At 47.4% G+C, this 27,015-nt stretch overlaps 1 protein-coding gene across 1 annotated transcript; it reads left to right on the top strand.

The window, feature by feature from the left end:
- The first annotated feature begins 2,086 nt into the window (after positions 1-2,086).
- gatd3 (glutamine amidotransferase class 1 domain containing 3) lies at positions 2,087-26,658 on the top strand. The gene is made up of 7 exons (XM_063050210.1): positions 2,087-2,225; positions 3,761-3,813; positions 4,839-4,949; positions 8,878-8,997; positions 15,663-15,755; positions 17,247-17,403; positions 26,111-26,658. Exons 1-7 carry the CDS (start codon positions 2,139-2,141, stop codon positions 26,237-26,239), a joined length of 750 nt encoding a protein of 249 aa, XP_062906280.1. The 5' UTR covers positions 2,087-2,138; the 3' UTR covers positions 26,240-26,658.
- Positions 26,659-27,015: the final 357 nt, after the last annotated feature.

Here is a 27,015-nt window from a genome sequence, read left to right as displayed (position 1 = left end):
ACCTTTTATTCCATCTGGGTAGCCTCCAACCTGATGGCATGAACATCGATTTCTCGAACTTCTGGTAATGCACCCCCCCCCCACCACCGTTATTCCCCATTCCTGTTTCCTCGTCTCACCTTATCTGTTCCCTGTTACACCTGCCCATCACCTCCCTCTTGTGCCCCAGCCCTTCCTTTTCTTCCACGGCCTCTGTCCTCTCCTATCAGATTCCCCCTTCTCCAGGTCTTTATCTCTTTCACCAATCAACTTCCCAGCTCTTTACTTCAGCCCTCCCTCTCCCCATTCTTCCCATTCCCCCAAGCTTCTTGCTCTAACTTCTCTTCTTTCCATATATACTGCCTGACCTGTCGAGTTACTCCAGCATTTTGTGTGTTGCTCTGGATTTCCAACATCTGCGCAATTTCTCGTCAGTCTCTGGGATTTTCTACCTCGGACCGCTGTGGAGACCAGATCATTAGATGTAGTTAGAGGTTTTGGGAAGATGTTGAAGAGGCTCTGATTGGGTCCGTTGTGGTCTTATTTCCAGGCGGGGACAGCATTGACGGACTGAATGGCCCGCTTCTGCTATTTGCTCGTGTTCTCGAGCTCACCTCTCACGGCTTTCCCTCTGCAGCAGCTCCTCCGTGTGGGAGAAGATATATTCAGCTCACTCTAAAATGGAAAATTAATCTGTCTCATTGGCAGAGAGCTAAAGTCTGACCACGTTAGTTCACAGTGTAGTCAGTCAAGTCAATCACCTGGACAAAGGAAGGTGTTTGTAACTGTCACAAACAAGAGACCTGGAAATCCGAGCAACACACACAAAAGAACACACATAAAAGTTGCTTGTGAACGCAGCAGGCCAGGCAGCATCTCTAGGAAGAGGTACAGTTGACGTTTCAGGCTGAGACCCTTCGTCAGGACTAACTGAAGGAAGAGTGAGTAAGGGATTTGAAAGTTGGAGGAGGAGGGGGAGATCCGAAATGATAGGAGAAGACAGGAGGGGGAGGGATGGAGCCAAGAGCTGGACAGGTGATTGGCAAAGGGGATACGAGAAGATCATGAGACAGGAGGCCCAGGGAGAAAGACAAGGGGAGGGGGAAACAGAGGATGGGCAAGGGGTATAGTCAGAGGGAGAAAAAGGAGAGTGAGAGAAAGAATGTGTGTATATAAATAAATAACGGATGGGGTATGAACGGGAGGTGGGACATTAACGTAAGTTAGAGAAGTCAATGTTCATGCCATCAGGTTGGAGGCTACCCAGACGGAATATAAGGTGTTGTTCCTCCAACCTGAGTGTGGCTTCATCTTTACGGTAGAGGAGGCCGTGGATAGACATGTCAGAATGGGAATGGGATGTGGAATTAAAATGTGTGGCCACTGGGAGATCCTGCTTTCTCTGGCGGACAGGGTGAACGCAGCAGGCCAGGCACACAAAACGTTGGAAGAACTCAGCAGGTTAGGTCTCGACTGTACACTTTTCCATAGGTGCTGCCCGGCCTGCTGAGTTCCTCCAGCATTTTGTGTGATGTCTGTAATTGTCTGTGATGCGTAAAAGATGGAATAAAGACAGGAATTGCAACAACCCCGAGAAATTGGTAGAATTCGGACTGAAAGCGGAGGGAAAGACTGAGAATCAGATCTTCTCTCACTGTAATAAGTTGTGGTTTTTATGGTAAAAATCCGATGTGCTGGGAGAGGTCGTCACTGGGGGAGTTATCGGACGAAGATGGGGACGGGCTAATGAGGGTTATGGGAGAAAACCGGGGTCGGACAAGTCACCGCCCGGGCAGTGGGCTGACTCCAGGATCAGTGCGAACCAAGACCGGTCACTCTGTGGCTCCCAACCCCGACCTTGTTGCTGTAGCCTGGACCAGAGGACGGGACAACTACTGCGATCACACCGTCTCCCCACCCCGCCCTCACACCCAGACTGCCCCGCGCCCATCATATTGCTGAGGCCGCCCTCACACCCAGACTGCCCCGCGTCCATCAGATCGTGAGGCCGCCCTCACACCCAGACTGCCCCGCGTCCATCAGATCTTGAGGCCGCCCTCACACCCAGACTGCCCCGCGCCCATCAGATCGTGAGGCCGCCCTCACACCCAGACTGCCCCGCGTCCCGCCCAAACACCCACATTGCCCCGCGCGTCGCCATGTTGCTGAGGCCGTTTGCCCTCCAGCTTCGCCGCTGTCGGTTTCACTCGACCGCCCGCGGGCCGTCCGGGGCCAGGGTGGCGGTGGTGAGTGTTAGGGGAGGAAGGGGACTGTCCGAGTCCCGGGCTGTTGCGCGGGCAGATAGGCCTGGCGGTGGTTTGACCGGAGCCTCCGACTGGGGGCGGAAGGGCTGACTGCTGAACTCCGATCTGGGCTAGCAATGAACCAAAGTTCAAAGTCAAATTTATTATCAGAGTGCATACATGTCACCACGTGCAACAAGAGATTCTTTTTCTGCATGCATACTTAGCAAATGTATGGGACAGGAACTGTAAGCAGGATCAATGAAAGAGCGAGAGTGTAGAAGACAACAAACTGCAAATGTTAAAATAAATAAATAGCAATAAATAACGAGAGCATGAAGTACTGTAACCAGATAAAGAGTCCTTAAAGTCAGATCACTGGCAGTGGGAGCACCAGAAATAGAATGAGTGTAGTTATCCCCTTTTGTTCAAGAACCTGACCGTTGAGGAGTAATAACTGTCCTTAAACCTGGTGGTGCGAATCCCAAGGCAACAGCGAGAAAAGACATGGCCTGGGTGGTGAGGATCTTTGATGATGATCATAAACACAAAAGAGATTCTGCAGATGCTGGAAATTCAGAGCAACACACACACACACACAGTGCTAGAGGAACTCAGCAAGTCAGGCAGCATCTATGGAGAGGAATTGGTAGTTGATGTTTTGAGAAAAACTCTGGCTTCTTCCCCCTCTATTTGCAATCCTGATGAAGGGTCTCGGCCTCTTATGCAGGTGATGGATACATCTTTAGCTCCTGAATTCAATTGGCTGATTACGCACAAAATGCTGGAGGAATTCAGCAGGTCAGGCAGCATCTATGAAAGTGAATAAACAGCTGCTTCTCTGAGGATGGTTACCTGGTCGTGGTGGAGAGGCATGTGTGTTCCTGTGATCCCAAGAGCTATGCTGTTTGGAGTTTAGCACCTGGTAGGGTCGCCCATGGCGTTAAGGTCAAGGGAGAGGTTCCAGACGAAGAGCGATCCAACTGAGACCTCAGCGGTGGAGCTGCCAGAAGATCATGGCACGTCACAATGGCAGTGAAGACAGAGAAAGTACCCAGTCTTCTTGCATTGCATGCCACTGGACCCTGACCCTGATCTGTGAAGAACCGTTGAGTGGCTGCCCCTGCAATCACTCAAGTCGAGTCTGATCTTCGAAGGGAATAACCCACTGGGAGAATATCATTCTCAACTTGGGCAGATAGTGTTAGTGTGATCACTCAAGTGGAGGTAGTTAAGAGAGCAGCACAGGAATGTACCTTTAGGCTAGAGTATTGTGCCAAACTGCATTACAAATAAAATGACCAATTAAACTAATCTCTTCTGAATACAAAATACCCATAACCTTCCTCAGGTGCCTAACCAAGACCTGTGTGCAGTCCCCTGTTATATCTGACTCTAGTACCACCCGAGGCTATGCACTCCTGGCACCCAGCTTTCTGTTTATAAAAATGTCTCCTTTGAATTGACCCCTCTCACCTTCAGTGCATGTCCTCTGGTGTTAGACGTTTGGTGTATCTGATGCTGTTGTGTTCCTGCAGGTGCTGTCAGGCTGTGGAGTGTTTGATGGCACCGAGATCCACGAGGCCTCAGCGTAAGAATCTATTTCATTTTGTGTCCAAAACCTTCTTTGCCGTGAATTGTTTAATCTGTGGTGACCCTGTGTGATGGGACAGTGTAGAGGGAGCTCCACTCTGTATCTAACTGTCCCTGTCCTGGGAGTGTGTGATGGGACAGTGTAGAGGGAGCTTCACTCTATCTAACTGTCCCTGCCCTGGGAGTGTGTGATGGGACGGTGTAGAGGGAGCTTCACTCTGTGTCTAACTGTCCCCGCCCTGGGAGTGTGTGATGGGACGGTGTAGAGGGAGCTTCACTCTGTGTCTAACTGTCCCCGCCCTGGGAGTGTGTGTGATGGGACGGTGTAGAGGGAGCTTCACTCTGTGTCTAACTGTCCCCGCCCTGGGAGTGTGTGATGGGACGGTGTAGAGGGAGCTTCACTCTGTGTCTAACTGTCCCCGCCCTGGGAGTGTGTGGTGGGACAGTGTAGAGGGAGCTTCACTCTGTATCTAACTGTCCCTGCCCTGGGAGTGTGTGATGGGACAGTGTAGAGGGAGCTTCACTCTGTATCTAACTGTCCCTGCCCTGGGAGTGTGTGATGGGACAGTGTAGAGGGAGCTTCACTCTGTGTCTAACTGTCCCCGCCCTGGGAGTGTGTGATGGGACGGTGTAGAGGGAGCTTCACTCTGTGTCTAACTGTCCCCGCCCTGGGAGTGTGTGGTGGGACAGTGTAGAGGGAGCTTCACTCTGTGTCTAACTGTCCCTGCCCTGGGAGTGTGTGATGGGACAGTGTAGAGGGAGCTTCACTCTGTATCTAACTGTCCTTGCCCTGGGAGTGTGTGATGGGACAGTGTAGAGGGAGCTTCACTCTGTATCTAACTGTCCCTGTCCTGGGAGTGTGTGATGGGACAGTGTAGAGGGAGCTTCACTCTGTATCTAACTGTCCCTGCCCTGGGAGTGTGTGATGGGACAGTGTACAGGGACTTGTCATTGGAACATGGGTCTCTGCTCTCTCTGTTGTCTGAGCTGCTCTCTGACCTGTGCTGTTTTACCTTGACATAGGATCCTCGTCCACCTGAGTCGAGGAGGTGCGGACTTCCAGGTCTATGCCCCGAATGTGTCGCAGATGCACGTCATTGACCATGTGAAGGGGGAAGCAACTGCAGAGAGCCGGTGAGTCCCCCATTACACCATGACCAGATACCTTGCTTGTGCTGCTTTTTCGTGAATGCAGTCTCAGATCTGTAGTGGCCATGCTGAGATTCAAACTTGTGTCGTCTATGTTGTCAATACTCCAAGGACACAGACGAACTCCTGTATCTCAGCTGCATTACCTAGAACACTAACGGAGGGGGGAGGGAGTGGGGTGTATGTAACAGGGGGAAGAGCAGAACAGCTTCAGTTAATTGATTCATGGGGTACTGGGTTAGTTGTATACAGAGAGATTGGGACTGTTTTGTGTGTGTGATTTCTCCCCCAGTGAGGGGGTGTGTGTGTGCATTGCATGTACTGTTTCTGCATAAATTTGATCTAAAATATGATCAAATCTTCATGTCGAGAACCCAATTAAATAAATAACACAAAAATATATTTGTTCATTTATTTATTGAGAAAAGATATCCAATATTACATGTATTTGTTGGAAAAAGTATGTGAACTTTTGCTTTCAATAACTGGTGTGACCCCCTTGTACTGCAATAACTTCAATCAAATGTTTCCGATAACTGTTTATCGGTCCTGCACATTGGCTTCAAGGAATGTTAGGCCATTCCTCCTTTCAACTCTAGGAAATCAGTGTGCTACCTTGCATGAACTGCTTGCTTCAGGTCCTTCCACAACATTTCTACAGGATTAAGGTCAGGACTTTGACTCGGCCATTCCAGAGCACAAATTTTCTTCTTTTTAAACCAATCTTTTGTTGAATTACTCTTGTCTTTCGGATCATTGTCTTGTTACGTTATCCAACTTCTATTAAGCTTCAGGTGGACTGCTACCCTGAAAGGGCTTCATACAATTTGGAAATCATTGTTGCTTCAACGATTGCCAGCTGTCCAGGCCCTGAGGCTGGAAATCAGCCCCCATCTATGATGCTCCTTCCGCCGTGCTTCACAGTTGGGGTGAGGTTCTGGTGTCGGCGTGCAGTGCCCGTTTTCCTCCAAATATAGCAATGCAGATTCCTGCCAAAAAGTTTCAACATTTGTCTCATCTGTCTACAGAATATTGTCCCAGAAGTGTCGTAGAACATCCAGGTGGTCTTTTGCAAACTTGAGACATGCAGCAATGTTTTTTTGGAGAGCAGTGGTGTCCTTCCATGAACACAATTCTTGTTCAGTCCTTTTCTTATAGTGGACTCATGAACAGAGACTTTACCACGTTCTAGAGATCTCTGCAGATGTTTTGGTGTTACCCTTGTTCTTTTTCACCACCTTCAGCATTGCACGTTGTGCTTTTGGTGTGATATTTGCAGGATGTCCACTCCTGGTGAGAGTAGTTTCCTCCATTTGTACCCTACCATCCTTTCCTTGTCTCATTGGAATGTACCTATGCAGAATGCGACGCATGTATTTCTTAAACATTTGCCGCATTTCTGTTGTACATTTCCCTAAGAATATCTGTTCCCAATTTATGCTTCCAAGATCCTGCCTTATAGCTTCATGTTTCCCCTTACTCCAATTAAACACTCTCCTACCTTGTCTGTTCCTGTCCCTCTCCAATGCTACGGTAAAGGAGATAGAATTGTGATCACTATCTTCAAAAAGCTCTCCCACTAAGAGACCTGACACCTGACCAGGTTCACTGCCTCTCCTCTTGTAGGCTTTTTTATACACACACACATATATATATATATAGTGTCAGGAATATTTGGGAAATTAAAATCTCCCACCCTATTATTATTACACCTTTCCAGAATCTGTCTCCCTATCTGCTCCTTGATGTCCCTGTTACTATTGGATGGTCTAGAAAAGAACACCCAGTACAGTTATTGATGACTTCCTGCTTTTCTGCGGCCGTGACACTATCTCTGATCAACAGTACCACATCCCCACCTGTTCCTCCCTTCCTGTAGTCTCTGAGACATCTATACCTGGCACTTTAGGTAACCATTCTTGCCCCCGAACCATCCAAGTCTCTGTAATGGCCACGACATCACAGCTCTAAGTACTGATCCATGCTTTTAGTTCATCCACTTTGTTCATGATGCTTCCTGCATTAAAATAGACACATCTCAAACTATCAGTCTGAGTGCATCCCTTCTCTATCACCTGCCTATTCTCCCTCTCACACTGCCTACAAGCTTTCTCTATTTGTGAGCCAACCACCCCTTCCTCCTTCTCTTCAGTTCGGTTCCCACCCCCCAGCAATTCTAGTTTAAACTCTCCCCAATAGCCTTAGCGAACCTCCCTGCCAGGATATTGGTCCCCCTGGGATTCAAGTGCAACCTGTCCTTTTTGTACAGGTCACATCTGCCCCAAAAGAGGTCCCAGTGATCCAGAAATCTGAATCCCTGCCCCCTGTTCCAATCCTTTAGCCACGCATTTATCCTCCACCTCATTCTGTTCCTATACTCACTGTTGCGTGGCACAGACAGTAACCCCGAGATTACTACCTTTGAGGTCCTGCCTCTCAACTTCCTTCCAAACTCCCCGTAGTCTGTTTTCAGGACCTCCTCCCTTTTCCTACCTATGTCGTTGGTACCAATATGTACCACGACCTCTGGCTGTTCTCCTTCCCACTTCAGGATACTGTGGATGCGATCAGAAACATCCCGGACCCTGGCACCTGGGAGGCAAACTACCAACCGTGTTTCTTTCTGACGTCCACAGAATCGCCTGTCTGATCCCCCCCCAACTATAGAGTCCCATATTACCGCTGCCTTTTCCTTTCCCTACCCTTCTGAGCCACAGGGCCAAACTCTGTGCCACAGGCTTTCCCTTTGCCTCTTCCCCAAAAAGCTGCAATTGGTAAAGCACCCAGGCAACAGTTGTTGTATGTGCAGTCTCTCCCATCTCAGCCGCTGAAACTTGTAGCTTCTGCAGGGTTGTCATCGGTCTCTAGGTGGCCTCCCCCACCAGTCCCCTTCTTGCACGGTCACTGGTTTTTGAGGACAGCCTGCTCTAGGCAGATTTACAGCTGCACTAGATTCTTTATATTTCTTAATGATTGACGTATCCATTTCCTGACTTGTGCTTTTCAATAACCTTTTTTGTGGAGTTGCTTGGAGTGTCCTCTTGTCTTCATGGTTTAATTTAGGATACTGACTCACCAGCAGTTGTATCTTCCAGATAACAGGTGTGTTTTTACTTTGATCAATTGAAACACCTTGGCTGAACATAGGTCTCCAAAAACATATCCATTTAACTAATTATCTGACTCCAATGATGATTTAGTATGCCATATTAAAGGGGGTGAATACTTATGCAATCAATTATTTAGTGTTTTATATTTGTAATTAATTTAGATTACTCTGTAGAGATCTGTTTTCACTTTTGACATGAAAGAGTTTTTCTGTTGATCAGTGTCAAAAAAGCCAAATTAAATTGACTGTAATTCAGTGTTCTAAAACAATAAAACATGAAAATATTCGAGAAGGTGTGAATATTTTCTATAGGCACTGTGTGTGTGTGTGTGTGTGTGTGTGTGTGTGTGTATGTGTGTATGTATGTGTTGGGAGGTGTGTGTGTGTGTGTTGGGAGGTGTGTGTGTATGTGTTGGGAGGTGTGTGTGTATATGTGTGTATGTGTTGGGAGGTTGTGTGTGTGTGTGTATGTGTTGGGAGGTGTGTGTGTGTATGTGTTGGGAGGTGTGTGTGTATATGTGTGTATGTGTTGGGAGGTTGTGTGTGTGTGTGTATGTGTTGGGAGGTGTGTGTGTGTGTATGTGTTGGGAGGTTGTGTGTGTGTATGTGTTGGGAGGTGTGTGTGTGTGTGTATGTGTTGGGAGGTGTGTGTGTGTGTATGTGTTGGGAGGTTGTGTGTGTGTATGTGTGTATGTGTTGGGAGGTGTGTGTGTGTGTGTATGTGTTGGGAGGTGTGTGTGTATTTATGTGCTCAGACTCCCTGACACTGTACTGTGCCTTTCACTTCCTGATTCCTGTTGTCAGGAACGTTCTGGTGGAGTCGGCGAGAATTGCCCGTGGTCAGGTTCTGGACCTGGTCCGTCTCCGAGCCGAGGATCACGATGCTGTCATCTTCCCTGGTGGATTTGGGGCAGCCAAGAACCTGTGAGTGATGAAGCTGATTGTCAGTGTTGTGGAGATTGTCGGGGTAGGTGAGGGGTGAGAGAACTACGTTTAGAACACACACGCTCCCACCCTGTGTTCACTTGCCAGCCTGCTGGGATCACCGTGGTTTGCAGCTTTGTCACTGACCAGTTTGTGCTTTGGCCCCACACTCCTGATCTTTGGTCATGCGGTGCGGAGGGACGAGGGCCATTCACAGCTCCAGGCAGCAGGTCGTCGAGGACTCTGACTGAAGCGACTGCCTGCCCCTCTTCTGGGGCTACATCCATGCCAGGATATCTCTGGAGGAGCCTGTGGTCTCTGGTATTACAGGAAAAATACTAGCTTGAATAGGAGATAGACGAGCAGGTGTCAGAGAGTGGGGAAAAAGGGGCAGAGATGATAAATCTGCGATGATGGAATGGTGGAGCAGAGTCAGTAGGTCAAATGGCCGGATTCTGCTCCTATATCTTATTGTTGTATGGCACATTGGGGGATTTCAGGGAATAGTGGGGCCCGAAGAGGCTCGAGTGGGTAGTAGATAGTAATACCGTGGATTCTGGTTAATCGGGCTGATAGTTAATCAGTTAAGTCTTAAAGAACAAAAATGAATTGAGAAAACAGCTGGGGTTTATTTGTTTATTTGGGACATTGTGCCACTTACTTGGAGCAACAAACTGTTCTGAACAGTTTCTAACTAGTGTCAACGGCATGCACTTGTTAGACACTACACTGTGATTAGAGCAAACAATTTTTAAGTAGCATCAGTTATGACATTCTGATTATTGTGCATAGAACTTTGTTAGTGAGTTAGTTTTTTAGCAAGAGTCGTATTGAGAGTGGTAATCAAATCACAAACAATAGAAAATCTGCAGATGCTGGAAATCCAAGCAACACACAAAATGCTGGAGGAACTCAGCAGGCCAGGCAGCATCTAGGAAAAGAATACAGTCAATGTTTGAGCAAAATCGCAAAATGTCACTTGGAGACCACCAGGAGGCTTTGGGATTGTGGAGAATCATGTGGGCAGCGGACTGAAACAATTTCTTTTCCTAGAAAGACTCTGTTTTGTGGAGTTAGTCGGTTTGTGTCCCTTCAGTGCTGAGCATTGTCTGCAGCGGGCAGTCTAATCTCTGGTGGCAGTGGGGATGGATTTGTTCTGTTTTCACCTTGAGTTCTGTGAACAGTTTTGGGTTCTTCATCTAAGAAAAGATGTGCTGATATTGGAGAGGGTTCGGAGGAGATTCACAAGGATGATTCTGGAAATGAAAGGGTTATCATACGAGGAACGTTTGATGGCTCTGGGTCTGTACTCGCTGGAATTCAGAAGGATGAGGGGGGATCTCATTGAAACCTTTCAAATGTTGAAAGGCCTGGACAGAGTCGATGTGGAAAGGATGTTTCCCATGGTGGGGGAGTCTAGGACAAGATGGCACAGCCTCAGGGTAGAGGGGCATCCATTTAAAACAGAAATGTGGAGAAATTTCTTTAACCAGAGGGTGGTGAATTTGTGGAATTTATTAACCACAGGCAGCTGTGGAGGCCAGGTCATTGGGTGTATTTAAGGCAGAGGTTGGTAAGTTCTGAATTGGACATGGCATTAAAGGTTACAGGGAGAATGGTGGGGAGTGGGGCTGAGGAGGGAAAAAATGAATCAGCCATGGAGTGGTGGAGCAGACCCGATGGGCCAAATGGCCCAGTTCTGCTGCTATGTCCTATGGTTTTGTGAAAACAGAATAATACTCCTGTTCTGAGTGCCTAGCCCAGGGCGACTTGGTGAAGAAGATTGTGGAACTTGGAGCGGTTAGAGGAAGAGTGAACTTGCCTGGAATATGCCTGCATGTTCGCAGTGGCAGAGCTGGTACTGAAGTTTTAAAACTCTATGGACTTCCTGTCTATCCACTCCTTTTTCCCTCCTGTCTCATCTCTGGACTGTTTGCTGGTGTTCAGCTGGGTATAGACTGTGTGGCATTGAAGTTTGAATTTCTGACTACATGGTAGATCGTCTTGCTGGGCTGCATCTCCAAGACATTGGCACTGCAGTTGTATGCTCCTGCCGTTCCCAGGATGGTCTGCTGAAGGGTCTCGTCCTGAAAAGACGACTGTACTGTTTTCCATAGATGCTGGCTGGCCTGCTGAGTTCCTCCAGCAGTTTGGGTGTGTTGCTTGAGATGAACTTAATGGGTACTTTGCATCTGTCTTCACTTTGGAAGACCCTAGCAGTGTGCCATAGGTCCGTGAGTGTTAGAGAGCAGGAATGAGTGTCATTGGTATCACAAAGGAAAAAGAGCGAGGCAAACTCAAAGGTCTTAATGTGGATAAGTCACCTGGACCAGATGGACTACATCCCAGAATCCTGAGAGAGGTTGCTGAAGAGATAACAGATGCATTGGTCATGATTTTTCAAGAATCACTTGATCCTGGCATGGTCCCAGAGGACTGGAAGATTGCAAATGTCACTCCAGTCTTTAAGAAGGGAGGAAGACAAAAGACGGGAAATTATAGCCCAGTTGGCCTAACCTCAGTGGTTGGGAAAGTGTTGGAGTCCATTATTAAGCATGAGGTTATGAGGTACTTGGAGACTAATGATAAAATAAGTCAAAGTCAGCATGGTTTCTGTGAAGGGAAATCTAGCCTGTCAAATCTGCTAGAGCTTTTCGAGGAAGTTACAAGCAGGGTGACAAAGGAGAGGCAGTGGATGTCATTTACTTGGATTTTCAGAAAGAGTTTGATAAGGTGCCACACATGAGGCTGCTTAACAAGATAAAATGCTGTGGCATTACAGGAAAGATACTGGCATGGATAGAGGAATGGCTGACAGGCAGGAGGCAGCGAGTGGGAATAAAGGAGATATTTTCTGGTTGGCTGCCAGTGACTAGTGGTGTTCCTTGGGGGTCAGTATTGGGACTGCTACTTTTCACATTGTTGTCAATGATTTAGAAAATGGAATTGATGTCTTTGTGGCAAAGTTTGCAGATGATACAAAATCGGTGGAGGGGTAGGTAGCGCTGAGGAAGCAATGCGATTGCATCAGGACTTAAGACAAACTGGAAGAATGGGCAAAAAAATGGCAGATGGAATACAGTGTTGGGAAATATATGATAATGCATTTTGGTAAAAGGAACAATAGTGCGGACTATTATCTAAGTGGGGAGAAGGTTCAAACATCAGAGATGCAGAGGGACTTAGGAGTCCCCGTGCAAGACTCCCAGAAGGTTAATTTACAGGTTGAGTCTGTGGTAAGGAAGGCAAATGCAATGTTGACATTTATTTCAAGGGGAATAGAATATAAAAGCAAGGAGATAATGCTGAGCCTTCATAAGACACTAGTCAGGCTGCACTTGGAGTAGTGTCAACAGTTTTAGGCCCCATATCTCAGAAAGGATGTGTTGTCATTGGAGAGAGTCCAGAGGAGGTTCACAAGGATGATTCCGGGAATGAAGGGGTTAACATATGAGGAGTATTTGGCAGCTTTGGACCTGTACTGACTGGAATTTAGAAGAATGCAGGAGGATCTCATTTGAAACCTACCGAATGTTCAAAGGACTATGTAGGGTGGATGTGGAGAAGATGTTTCCTATGGTGGGGGTATCCAGAACTAGAGGGCACAGTGTCAAAATTGAGGGGCGATCCTTTAGAACAGAGGTAGGAGGAATTATTTTAGCCAGAGGGTAGTGAATCTGTGGAATGCTCTGCCACAGACTGAGGTGAAGGCCAAATCAGTGGGTATATTTAAAGCAGAAGTTGATCATTTCCTGGTCAGCCGGGGCAGGAAGGCAGGTGTGTGGGACTGAACGAGATCCAGGATCAGCCATGATGGAATGGCAGAGCAGACTCAGTTGGCTGAATGGCCTCATTCTGCTCCTTTGTCTTATTGCGCAGTGCGAATGACGGTTCAGGTGACAGGAGGGAGGCGAAGAAGAAATGTTTGAATGCTTCTCTCTCAGAGGAGGAGAGGAGAGGGCGGTTACTGTTGAATCAAACCCAGAGACTTGGGACGCCTCTGAATTGGAGGTCGACATGCCTCAGCATATCTGCAGCCTGAAGTGGTGGAGGGATGTGTCCCCTGCGACTGGGGATCAGGTGTCACATGAGGAGGCATCTCCTGAACGTCTGTCCTCCAGGCTGGTGAGCGGTGCCACTGCGGGGAGGCAGACTTACCTTCAGTTGAGACTCTCTCACTGGGGAGGGGCAAGGCCCTGTAGGACAGGGGCTGCCTGTGGGTGGAGGGTCACCAATGGGATTAGTTTCTCAGATTGTTGCCTCATTGGAGGCCAAGTTCTTTGTTGAGCGTCCGGCTCTGGTGCATGAGGAGAACTGGAGTGACCCTCGATTGCTGTCCCATGTAGCTGTTCAGAGAGAAGGTGTCCCAGCAGGGGAGGAGCGAGGGGACTCTGCTAGCACTGATTCCAGGGAGGGGAACAAGGGTGTAGAGGTGGGCATGGCCCAGCCAGGTCCTGGCTTTGGGAGGGATTCTGGAACCAGGCGTGGTGGGGCCTCCCTCTCTTACTGATCCTGGGGGTGGTGGGGTCTTCCGTTAGGGCTGGATGAGGAGTGAGATGGTCACATCGGGTGTAGGTAATGACAGCTTGGAGGTGACAAGAGTGTGGGACACAGTGAAGGGGGAAGAGGGGGACACTTCTGAAGCCAAGATGGCAGACTTCCTGAACCCCAGCACCATCACAGCCCGTCTCTCTGGAGGAGATCCGTGAGTTCGTGAGGGACTACTGGAGGAAACCTTTCAAGGCCCAGGCACGAGGAAATCTGCAGATGCTGCAAATTCAAGCAACACACACAAAAAATGCTGGTGAACGCAACAGGCCAGACAGCATCTCTAGGAAGCGGTACAGTCGACGTTTCGGGCTGAGACCCTTCATCAGGACTAACTGAAAGAAGAGATTGTAGTCCTGACGAATGGTCTCGTCCTGCAACATCAACTGTACCTCTTCCTATAGATGCTGCCTGGCCTGCTGCGTTCACCAGCATTTCTTGTGTGTGTTGCTTTCAAGGCCCAGTTAGCCACTGATCACTGGTTGGGTCTGGGAGGGGTCATCCAGTCGATCTGCACGGTCCTCCAAAAGAAGAGGAAGGAAGCTGAGGTGACCCGTAAGGAGAGGCACCAGTTTAAGAGACTCCTGGAGAAGGGTTGTAGGGCGAAGATGGGAGAGCGCTCAAAGGAGGGCTCTGCTCCTCTCCCAGGGGCTCTGGTGAGGGATCTCAATAAGATGCGTCATGAAGTTCAGTGTAGCAACCCTTAATGTCCATGGCGGTAGAAGGGCAGATTCTATCATCTCTGTCCTCCGGGATGGGAGATAGGCGGTGAGCGTTTTGCAGGAAACCCGCACCGTTCCAGGAGAAGAACCCACCTGGCGGCAGGAGTGACGAGGTGGGGTCCACACGAACCCCCTCAACTCCACTTCCATCTTGTCGGCCCTTTTTTTTGCAGCCTGAGATATTGCAGGTTCAGGAACTCGTGCCAGGCCACCTGCTTCACCTTGCCGTGTGCCGATGCATTTTGTAATCGTGTGTTCCTCTGAGCCGGGCCTGATGCAGGCGCGCCCCTTCCCAGAGGTTTCCACGTTGCTGGGTCCATTGGTCATAGTATGTATGTGATTTCAAATGCACCTAGGGGAGAGGGATGGCACTGGTCTATTTAGAGAGAGGGTGTCCCAGCGGCCGAGGACTGAGAGGACTGTTCTTGCGCTCATTCTGGGGAGGGTAACAAGGGTGTGGAGGTCAGCATGACCCAGCCACATAAGGTGAGCCGTCTTGCAGGAATGCTCACCTTGTCCTTCAATGACCCTCCGAAGTATTTCTTGTACGGGCTACTCCTGCAAGCCTTTCATTTCCTTGCCTTCGTCTGGCGGCAGAGTAGGTGCCCAGTGGAAGTCTCTTTATGCAAGGGTCCTTCCCCTGTACACTGGGGATCTGGGGTGGAAGGTGTTCCATCGGGCTGTACCGTTCAACAGGTTCACTGACACCTGGTCCTCCTGTCCATGTTGTGACCGGGAGGAGTCAGTGTACCATGCTTAGTGGAGTGTGAGAGGTTGCAGCCTGCTGCTCAGCTTCTGGTTGCACCTCAGCCCCGCGTTCTTTATATACGGGCACCAGTACAGAAGGGGGCAGGTCTCCTGGTGGGCTTGCTCCTGGGCCTGGCCAAGTTGGACATTCGCAGGTCTAGGTGGCCGAAAGTCAAGGGCTGTGCCAGGGCCGACAGCCTGTCCCTTTTCCGAGGATACATTCGTGCCCGGCTGTCCTTGGAGAGGGAGCATGCGGTCACAATGGGAGTGGTGGTCGCCCAGGGAATTGCCTGTTTTATAGACAGTAGCAATCATTTTAATTTGAGTTTATTCACTGTCTTGTAAATATTTAATGTTTGTACTCTCTGTATTTTCTATCTAAATAAACTTCTGCATAAATTAAGTCTTCTCAGGCTTTCGTCCAGCTACAGGTACATGAAGGTGGCAGAGTTCGTCATCGAAATGTCAGTTAGAATTGATACCTGTACCTGGCTGGACGCCTGAGAAGAGTTTGTCATATACGCTGGGAAAGCACTAGATCCTTCTTTTTTAAACTTTTGTAGTTTTGTAAAAACAATGAGCAGTAGGGATACGAGGGTCTGTCATTCTGATCTTTGGTTTAACAGTGTCTGTCTGTCGTCCCCACAGCTCGACATTTGCCACAGACGGGAAGGACTGCCAAGTGATTCCAGATGTCTGCAGAGTTCTGACCGAGTTTCACAAGGCTCAGAAACCCATTGGGTCAGTGTGCTGGGTTACTTTGTAATGACGTGGGAGCGAGATGAACTTTGTTAGAGAAGTGGGTGTGATCCTCATTTCCACTGTCCCATTCAGTGAGATCATGGCCTTTGCACTACAGATCCACTCTCCCAGACCTCCCTTAATGATCTACTCTGATCTCTCTCTGAAGGCACACAGCTGCTTCCACCCCACCATCAGATTTCTAATGGTCCATGACACTACAGGACTGTGCAAAAGTCCTGTATTTGTCAATGTGGAGCGGAGGTGAGTTTAAATCCTGTAGGAGCACGGGATGTTGGGAATGGCGAGGGTGGAGTGCCGCGGGAGAGGTGTGGTAGAGGAGGAGGAGGTGTGTAGTGCGGGTGCAGACACACCCAGCCATGAGACACCAGGCAAGGTCATTTAATTCCAAACAATTGGTTTATTGGTCATTACAGAATGTCTCTCTGATGCTTCCTGCTCCCTCCCCTCTCCCTTCCCCTTTTCACAACCATGAATCCCCTCTCCCTGCCCCTTCCCACTCTCAGTCCACAATACAGACCCATATCAGAATCAGGTTTATCATCACTCACGTATGTTATGAAATTTTTTTTGTGGCAGCAGCAGTACAGTTCAGTACATGAAATTACTACAGTACTGGGCAAGTCTTAGGTGCCCTAGCTGTATAGATGTGCCGAAGGCTTTTGCACAGTAGTGTACCTCACTATTCTCGTCACTTTTTGCAGCTACTTATTTACTCTGTTTTGTTTCTCACTGTAGTGTAGTGTAGTGCCACACAACACACTCACACCTGTATACTGGCTAATATCTACTCAGCCAGTCGTGCTGCAGCAACTCATATGCATAAAAGCATCAGAATGGGGAAGAAATTTGATCCACCTGAATTTGACTATGGAATGATAGTTGGCACCAGATGGAGTGGTTTCAGTATCTCAGAAACTTTTGATCTCCTGGGATTTTCACGCATAATAGTCTCTAGAGTTTACAGAGAATGGTGTGAAAAACAAATAAACATCCAGTGAGTGGAGGCTGTGTGGGTGAAAATACATTGGTAATGAGAGAGGTCAGACTGGTCCAAGCTGAAATGAAGGCGACGGTAACTCAAAAATCACACATAGCAGTGGTGTGCAGAAAAGCATCTCCGAACGCACAACTTATTAAACCTTGAGTGGATGGCTGACAGCAGCAGTAGACCATGAACGTACACTCTGTGGCCACTTTATTAGGTACAGTGGCCACTGACTTTATGTCAGTGATGATAAACCACATTCTGATTCATTGATGTCCAGAACTCTCCTGATGTACATCGATATCACCCTCATGTCGCCTCTCCCCTGATTCGTTGATACCCAGAACTCTCCTGATGTACATCGATATCACCCTCATGTCGCCTCTCCCCGATTCATTGATACCCAGAACTCTCCTGATGTACATCGATATCACCCTCGTGTTGCCTCTCCCTGATGTTTAACCAGACTGATGTTGTCTCAGGTTGTGTTGCATTGCCCCAGTGCTGGCTGCCAAGGTGCTTCCTGGGGTAGAGGTTACAGTTGGCCATGAGGAGGACGAAGGCGGGAGGTGGCCGTACGCAGGAACGGCAGCTGCCATCAAGGCCATGGGCGCCAAGCACCAAGTTACTGAGGTGGATATATCCTTTAGACCAGACACTCTGCACAGAAGTGGTTGTGGGTGATGGGCTGCACGATGAAGGTGACATTGGAAATTGGGTGCTGGGTGGCTATGAGATACAGAATTAGAATTAGACCATTTGACCCATCAAGTCTGCTCCACATTCCATCATGGCTGATTTATTATCCCTCTCAACCCCATTTTCCTGCCTTCTCCCTGTAACCATAAGACGTAGGAACAGGATTAGGCCATTTGGCCCGTTGAGTCTGTTCCACCATTCGATCATGGCTGATCCTTTTTTGCCCTTCCTCACTCTTACTCCCCGGTCTTCTGCCTGTAACCTTTGATGCTGTGGCCAATCAAGAATATCAATCTCTGCCTTAGATACACCCAACAATCTGGCACCCACGACTATCTGTGGTAATGAATTCCATTGATTCACCACCCTCTGGCTAAAGAAATTTCACTGGATCTCTGTTTTAAATGGATGCCCCTCTATCCTGAGGTTGTGCCATCTTGTCCTAGACTCCCTCACCATGGGAAACATCCTTTCCACATCTACTCTGTCTAGGCCTTTTAACATTTGAAAGGCTCAGTGAAATCCCTCCTCATCCTTCTAAATTCCAGTGTGATAACCCTTTCATGTCTGGAATCATCTTTGTGAACCTCCTCTTAAGCTTCTCCAATGCCAGCACATCTTTTCTTAGATGAGGAGCCCAGAACTGTTCACAATACTCAAGGTGAGGCCTCACCAGTGCCTTATAAAGCCTCAGTATCACATTCCTGCACTTGTATTCTAGACCTCTTGAAATGAATGCCAGCATTGCATTTGTCTTCCACCCTTCCGACTTACCTGCAAGATAACCTTTAGGTTGTTACACACAAGGACTCCAAAGTCCCTTTGCAGCTCAGATTTTTGAGTTTTCTCCCTGTTTAGAAAATAAGCTACATATATATTTCTACCAAAGTGCATGGCCATGCATTTTCCAACATTGTATTTCATTTGCCACTCTTTTGCCCATTCTACTAATGATTAAGTCCTTCTGCATCCTACTTGTTTCCTCAACACTACCTGCCCCTCCACCAATCTTCGTACTGTCCGCAAACTTGGTAACAAAGTCGTCTATTTCATCATCCAAAGCATTGATATACAGCATAAAAAGAAGTGGTCCCAACACTGACCCCTGTGGAACACCACGAGTCACTGGCAGCCAACCAGACAAGGATCCTTTTATTCCCACTCGCTGCCTCCTACCAGTCAGCCAATGTTCTAACCAACCTAGTCACTTTCCTGTAATACCACAGGCTCTTAACTTGGTAAGCAGCCTCATGTGTGGCACCTTATCAAAGACCTTCTGAAAGTCCAAATGTACATCATCCACTGCATCCCCTTTATCCTGTGTGTTATCTCCTCAAAGAATTCCAACCAGATCGTTGGGCAAGATTTTCCCTTAAAGAAACCATGCTGACTTTCTCCTGTCTTGTCCGGTATCTACAAGTACTCCCTAACCTCATCCTTAACAATTGATTCCAACATCTTCCCAATCACTGAAGTCAGGCTAACTGATCTATAATTTGCTTTCTGCTGCCTTCCCTCTTTCTTAAAGGGTGGAGTGACATTTGCAAATTTTTAGTCCTCTAGCACCATGCCAGAGTCCAATGATTTTTGAAAGATCATTCCTAATGCCTCCACAATCTCTACCGCTACCTCTTTCAGAACCCTAGGGTGCAGTTCATCTGGTCCGGGTTGACTTATGTACCTTTAGGTCTTTCAGCTTTTTGAGCACCTTCTCTCTTGTAATAGTAACTGCACCCACTTTTCTTCCCTCACACCCTTCAGCATCATCTGGCACACTGCTAGTGTTTTTCACAATGCAGACTGATGCAAAATACTTATTTAGTTCATCAGCCATCTCCTTGGCCCTCGTTATTATTTCTCTGGCCTATTTTTCTAGCGGTCCTATATCCACTCTCATTACTCTTTTATTTTTCATGTATTTGAAAAAGCTTTTACTATTCACTTAGATACTCTTTTCTAGCTTTCTTTAATATTTCATCTTCTTCCTCATAATGATTCTTTTAGTTGCTGTCTGTAGGGTTTTAGAAGTTTCCCAGTCCTCTGTCTTCACACTAATTTTTGCCTTTTATGCCCTCTGTTTTGCTTTTACAATAGCTTTGACTTCCCTTGTCAGCCATGGTTTGCCATTTGAGTATTTCTTTGGTTTTGAAATACATCTATGCTGCACTTTCCTCATTTTTCCCAGAAGCTCACACCATTGCTACTTTGCTGTTGTCCCTGCCAGCATCTTCCAATTTACTTCGGCCAACTCCTCTCTCACACCACTGTAATTTCCCTTACTCCACTGAAATACTGTTATGTCAGACTTTACTTTCTCCCTATCAAATTTCAAATTGAACTGAATCATATTGTGATTACTGCCTCCTGAGGGTTCTTTTGCCTTAAGCTTCCTAATCACCTCCAGTTCATTACATAACACCAATCCAGTGTAATTGATCAAAGACAAACTGCTCTAAAAAGCCATCCCGTAGGCACTCAACAAACTCACTCTCTTGAGACCTATAACCAACCTGATTTTTTCAATTGACCTGCATGTTGAAATCTCCCATGACTATCGTAACATTGCCTTTTTGATACGCCTTTTTTATTTCCCATTGTAATCTGTGGTTCACATTCCAGCCACTGTTGGGAAGCTTGTATGTAACTGCCATTAAGGTTCTTTAATCCTAGCGGTTTCTTAACTTAATCCACAAGGATTCAACATCTTCCAATCCTATTTCACATCTTTCTACTGATTTGATGCCATTCTTTACCAGCAGAGCCATGCCACCCCCTCTGCCTACCTTCCTGTCCCTCTGGTACAACGTATAACCTTAGACGTTCAGCTTCCAACTACAACCATCCTTCAGCCATGATTTAGTGATGGCCACAACATTCCTGACAATCTGTAATAGTGCAACAAGGTCATCCACCATATTTCTTATACTCCGCGCACTGAGATCCAACACTTTGAGTAAAGTATTTGCTACTCTTTTTTGATTCTGCTCTCTAATGCATTGATACTTACCCTGCTGGCAGCAATTTTGTCCTGTCACCTCCCTGCCCTTCCTGAAGTCTGCATGCTACTTTTGTTTTTTTTTTACCATCTGTCCTATCCTGAGTCCTTTCACTCCAGTTCCCAACCCTTGCCAAATTAGTTTAAACCCTCCCCAATAACTCTAACAAACCTGCCTGTGAGAATGTTGGTTCCCCTCGGGTTCAGGTACAACCTGTCACTTTAGAACTGGTCGTACCTTCCCCAGAACAGATCCCAGTGATCCAAGAATCTGAAGCCCTGCCCCCTGCACCAGCTTTTCAGTACGCATTTATCTGCCAGATCATCCTGTTTCTACCCTCACTGGCTCGTGGCACAGGCAGCAATCCAGAAATTACTACCCGGGAGATCCTGCTTCTCAGCTTCCTACCTAGCTCTCTAAATTCTCTTTTCAAGACCTCATTGCTTTTCCTTTCTATATCATTAGTAGCAATATGTACCAAGACATCTGGCTGCTCCCCCTCCCCCTGCAAAATGCTGTGAAAGCTATCTGAGACATCCCTGACCCTGGCACCTGGGAGCCAACATACCATCCGAGTGTCCCATTCACGTCCACAGAATCTCCTGTCTGTTCTCCTGACTATTGAGTCCCCTATCACTACCACTTCCCACTTCTCCCTTGTACCACAGACCAATGCTCAGTGCTAATAACATGGTCTCCATGGCATTCCCCTGGGAGCTCATCCCCCACAACTGTATCCAAAGCGGTATACTTACTATTGAGGGGAATGGCCACAGGGGAGCTTTGTGCTAACTGCCTGTTCACATTTCCATTTCTCCTGACACTCACCCAGCTACTTGCCTCCTGCAACTTCGGGGTGACTACTTTCCTGTAACTCTGATCGATGATCTCCTCACTCTCCTGTACAAGCTGAAGGTCATACAGCTGTTGCTCCAGATCTCTAACAGGGTCTCCTGAAGTGGGAGGGTGAAGAGCCAGAGGTCCTGGTACATATAGGTACCAATGACATAGGTAGGAAAAGGGATGAGGTCCTGAAAGAAGAATATAGGGAGCTAGGAAGGGAGTTGAGAAAAAGGACCGCAAAGGTAGTAATCTCGGGATTACTGCCTGTGCCACGCGACAGTGAGAGTAGGAATGCGATGAGGTGGAGGATAAATGCGTGGCTGAGGGATTGGAGCAGGGGGCAGGGATTCAAGTTTTTGGATCATTGGGACCTCTTTTGGCGTAGGTGTGACCTGTACAAAAAGGACGGGTTACACTTAAATCCTAGGGGGACCAATATCCTGACAGGGAGATTAGCGGGGGCTACTGAGGTGACTTTAAACTAGAATGGTTGGGGGGTGGGAATCAAATTAAAGCGGCTAGGTGTGAGGAGGTTAGTTCACAACAGAGGGATGGGAACCAGTGCAGAGAGACAGAGGAGTGTAAAGTGAGCGTAGAAGCAAAAAGTACAAAGGGGAAAAGTAAAAGTGGCAGGCCGACAAATCCAGGGCAAGCATTAAAAAGGGCTAAGAGAGTTGTAAAAGAGCGCCTGAAGGCTTTATGTGTCAATGCAAGGAGCATTCGTAATAAGGTGGATGAATTGAAAGTGCAGATTGTTATTAATGATTATGATATAGTTGGGATCACAGAGACATGGCTCCAGGGTGACCAGGGATGGGAGCTCAACGTTCAGGGATATTCAATATTCAGGAGGGATAGACACGAAGGAAGGGGAGGTGGGGTGGCGTTGCTGGTTAAAAAAGAGATTAACGCAATAGAAAGGAAGGACATAAGCCGGGAAGATGTGGAATCGATATGGGTAGAGCTGCGTAACACTAAGGGGCAGAAGACGCTGCTGGGAGTTGTGTACAGGCCACCTAACAGTAGTAGTGAGGTCGGAGATGGTATTAAACAGGAAATTAGAAATGTGTGCAATAAAGGAACAGCAGTTATAATGGGTGACTTCAATCTACATGTAGACTGGGTGAACCAAATTGGTAAAGGTGCTGAGGAAGAGGATTTCTTGGAATGTATGCGGGATGGTTTTTTGAACCAACATGTCGAGGAACCGACTAGAGAGCAGGCTATTCTGGACTGGGTTTTGAGCAATGAGGAAGGGTTAATTAGCGATCTTGTCGTGAGAGGCCCCTTGGGTAAGAGTGACCATAATATGGTGGAATTCTTCATTAACATGGAGAGTGACGTAGTTAATTCAGAAACAAAGGTTCTGAACTTAAAGAGGGGTAACTTTGAAGGTATGAGACATGAATTAGCTAAGATAGACTGGCAAATGACACTTCAAGGATTGACGGTGGATATGCAATGGCAGGCATTTAAAGGTTGCATGGATGAACTACAACAATTGTTCATCCCAGTTTGGCAAAAGAATAAATCAAGGAAGGTAGTGCACCCGTGGCTGACAAGAGAAATTAGGGATAGTATCAATTCCAAAGAAGTAGCATACAAATTAGCCAGAGAAAGTGGCTCACCTGAGGACTGGGAGAAATTCAGAGTTCAGCAGAGGAGGACAAAGGGCTTAATTAGGAAGGGGAAAAAAGATTATGAGAGAAAACTGGCAGAGAACATAAAAACGGACTGTAAAAGCTTTTATAGATATGTAAAAAGGAAAAGACTGATAAAGACAAATGTAGGTCCCCTGCAAACAGAAACAGGTGAATTGATTATGGGGAGCAAGGACATGGCAGACCAATTGAATAATTACTTTGGTTCTGTCTTCACTAAGGAGGACATAAATAATCTTCCAGAAATAGTAAGGGACAGAGGGTCCAGTGAGATGGAGGAACTGAGCGAAATACATGTTAGTAGGGAAGTGGTGTTAGGTAAATTGAAGGGATTGAAGGCAGATAAATCCCCAGGGCCAGATGGTCTGCATCCCAGAGTGCTTAAGGAAGTGGCCCAAGAAATAGTGGATGCATTAGTGATAATTTTTCAAAACTCGTTAGATTCTGGACTAGTTCCTGAGGATTGGAGGGTGGCTAATGTAACCCCACTTTTTAAAAAAGGAGGGAGAGAGAAACCGGGGAATTATAGGCCGGTTAGCCTAACGTCGGTGGTGGGGAAACTGCTGGAGTCAGTTATCAAGGATGTGATAACAGCACATTTGGAAAGCGGTGAAATGATCGGACAAAGTCAGCATGGATTTGTGAAAGGAAAATCATGTCTGACGAATCTCATAGAATTTTTTGAGGATGTAACTAGTAGAGTGGATAGGGGAGAACCAGTGGATGTGGTATATTTGGATTTTCAAAAGGCTTTTGACAAGGTCCCACACAGGAGATTAGTGTGCAAACTTAAAGCACATGGTATTGGGGGTAAGGTATTGGTGTGGGTGGAGAATTGGTTAGCAGACAGGAAGCAAAGAGTGGGAATAAACGGGACCTTTTCAGAATGGCAGGCGGTGACTAGTGGGGTACCGCAAGGCTCAGTGCTGGGACCCCAGTTGTTTACAATATATATTAATGACTTGGATGAGGGAATTAAATGCAGCATCTCCAAGTTTGCGGATGACACGAAGCTGGGTGGCAGTGTTAGCAGTGAGGAGGATGCTAAGAGGATGCAGGGTGACTTGGATAGGTTGGGTGAGTGGGCAAACTCATGGCAGATGCAATTTAATGTGGATAAATGTGAAGTTATCCACTTTGGTGGCAAAAATAGGAAAACAGATTATTATCTGAATGGTGGCCGATTAGGAAAAGGGGAGGTGCAACGAGACCTGGGTGTCATTATACACCAGTCATTGAAAGTGGGCATGCAGGTACAGCAGGCGGTGAAAAAGGCGAACGGTATGCTGGCATTTATAGTGAGAGGATTCGAGTACAGGAGCAGGGAGGTACTACTGCAGTTGTACAAGGCCTTGGTGAGACCACACCTGGAGTATTGTGTGCAGTTTTGGTCCCCTAATCTGAGGAAAGACATCCTTGCCATAGAGGGAGTACAAAGAAGGTTCACCAGATTGATTCCTGGGATGGCAGGTCTTTCATATGAAGAAAGACTGGATGAACTGGGCTTGTACTCGTTGGAATTTAGAAGATTGAGGGGGGATCTGATTGAAACGTATAAGATCCTAAAGGGATTGGACAGGCTAGATGCGGGAAGATTGTTCCCGATGTTGGGGAGGTCTAGAACGAGGGGTCACAGTTTGAGGATAGAGGGGAAGCCTTTTAGGACCGAGGTTAGGAAAAACTTCTTCACACAGAGAGTGGTGAATCTGTGGAATTCTCTGCCACAGCAAACTGTTGAGGCCAGTTCATTAGCTATGTTTAAAAGGAAGTTAGATATGGCCCTTGTGGCTACAGGGGTCACGGGGTATGGAGGGAAGGCTGGGTTCTGAGTTGGATGATCAGCCATGATCATAATAAATGGCGGTGCAGGCTCGAAGGGCCGAATGGCCTACTCCTGCACCTATTTTCTATGTTTCTATGTTTCTATGTTTCAAGGAGCTGCAGCCGTATGCACTTCACACAGATGTAGTTCCCTGGCAGAGTGTAGGTCGCCCAGGACGACAAACACACAACAGCCATTTACTACATTGGGTACAGTAGGAGGGGGAAAAAACAGGGAACCTTAACAGAAACTTACCAGAGCCAACGTCTCTTTTGAGCCAAAGCCTGACACCTACTCTCACCACTGGCCTACTCCCAATAATGGCCACCCCACTTGTCCCTTCATGTGTCACTGACCTGCGAGAAACGGCGTCACTGTGGCCTGCTCCCGCTGCTGATTGGACCTTTCGGAATGAGCTTGAACACCCGTAAAGCTTCCCTTTTACACAAGGATCGCTGAACTGCGAGTAACTTCGTCACTGTGGCCTGCTCCTGCTGCTGATTGGGCCGTCATAACCTTTGATGCCCTGACTAATCACGAGCCCATCTACCACTGCTTTAAGTACACCCAGTGACTTGGCCTCCACAGGTGTCTCTGGCAGTGAATTCCGCAGGTTCACTACCCCCTGGCTAAAGAAATTCCTCCTCATCTCTAAATGGAAACCACTCTATCTGTGCCCTCTGACTCCCCCACTGTAGGAGGCATCTTCTCCACATCCACTCCATCTATAAGACATTAAGACCATAAGATATAGGAGTAGAATTAGGCCATTTGGCCCATCAAGTCTGCTCTGCCACTTCACGATGGCTGATCCAATTTTCCACTCAGCCTCAGTCATCTCCCTCTTCCCCATATCCCTTCATACTGAGGACCTTTCAATATTCGGTAGGCTTCAGTGAGATTCCCCCTCGTCCTTCTAAACTCCAGCGAGTACAGGCCCAGAGCTATCAAACACTCCTTCTGCATTAACACTTATTCTTGGGATCATTTTGGTGAACCTTTGGACCTCTCCAATGCCAGCACATCTCAAATAAGTGGTGCTGGGTGGTGATTCTGAGTGTTGATTGCTCAGTGGTGACATTGTGAGTTGTGTGGTGACTTTGGACAGCGACATTAGGTACTGGCAAGTCACCTTAGGCGTTGGGACATTCTTGGTGTCAGGGTTTCCTGGAATGGGGTGTCCCTGGGTATCAGATTCTCTGGGGTTGTATTTCTGTGCTATCGGTTCCCGGGAACGGGGTTCCCCTGGTGTGTGGACTTCCTGTGTGTTACGGTGCCGAGTGGGAGATGTTGTTACTGTGTCAGTCTTCTTAACATGTCTTCACCAAGCTCATGTGGATTCGGAGAATAAGATTGTGACAACTCCAGCCTTCATGTGCGAGACAAAACTTCATCAGATCTTTGACGGGATTGGTGAGATGGTGCAGAGAGTCCTGAAGCTGACAGCGAAGTGAGGGAGAATTGGGGAGTGTGTGTGTGTCTGTGACCTTGTGGGTTCATTTGTGTGTGTGTGCGTGAGAGATGTTTTCATCTGTGTGTTTCTATTCCCACGCAATTCCCTTGTGTGTGCGTGAGAGATTGTGCGTTCATTTGTGTGTGTGTGTGAGAGATGTTTTCATCTGTGTGTGTTTCTATTCCCACGCCACAAACTGTAGCTAAGTGCTGCTTGGGGTGATTCCTGGCTGTTACAGAGCGAAGCAGACGTTCATTGCCCTGCCCTGTGACCACTGGTTTCCCATGTACACGTGTGATCTGCCACTTTGTTTGCCTTAATTAAGCTGTATTGATTTCAGTAATTGAAAGGATTATGTACTTGTAGCAGGATTGTGTGAAAGCTATGCAATAATGTCTCATTAAACTGCTGTGATGTGAACTGTGTGTTGGCTCTCCCTGGGCAAGTAACGGGACAGCGAGCAGTCGGGTTACGTGTGGCCACTCACTGCTGCCTGTGGAGTCAGGTTCTGTTCTAGGTTCCTACATTACTGGCAAGCTGACAGATCTCACACATATTTCTATCAGATTCTACCATCTATAATAATCTGATCTTCAATTTTTCCTTCCAAAGTGGATGAACTCACATGAACCACGGTGTACTCCATCTGCCAGACCCTTGCCCACTTACTTAACCGATCTATATCTCTATCTTCTGCACAATTTGCCTTTCCACTCAATTTAGTATCATCAGCAAATTTAGATACACTACACTGGGTCTCCTCTTCCAGTTGGTAAT

Source organism: Mobula hypostoma, chromosome 6 (assembly GCF_963921235.1).
Source record: "Mobula hypostoma chromosome 6, sMobHyp1.1, whole genome shotgun sequence".
Lineage (NCBI taxonomy): Eukaryota > Metazoa > Chordata > Chondrichthyes > Myliobatiformes > Myliobatidae > Mobula > Mobula hypostoma.
The sequence above is the reverse complement of the archived record's forward strand: the minus strand, read 5'-3'. Positions and strand labels throughout refer to the sequence as shown.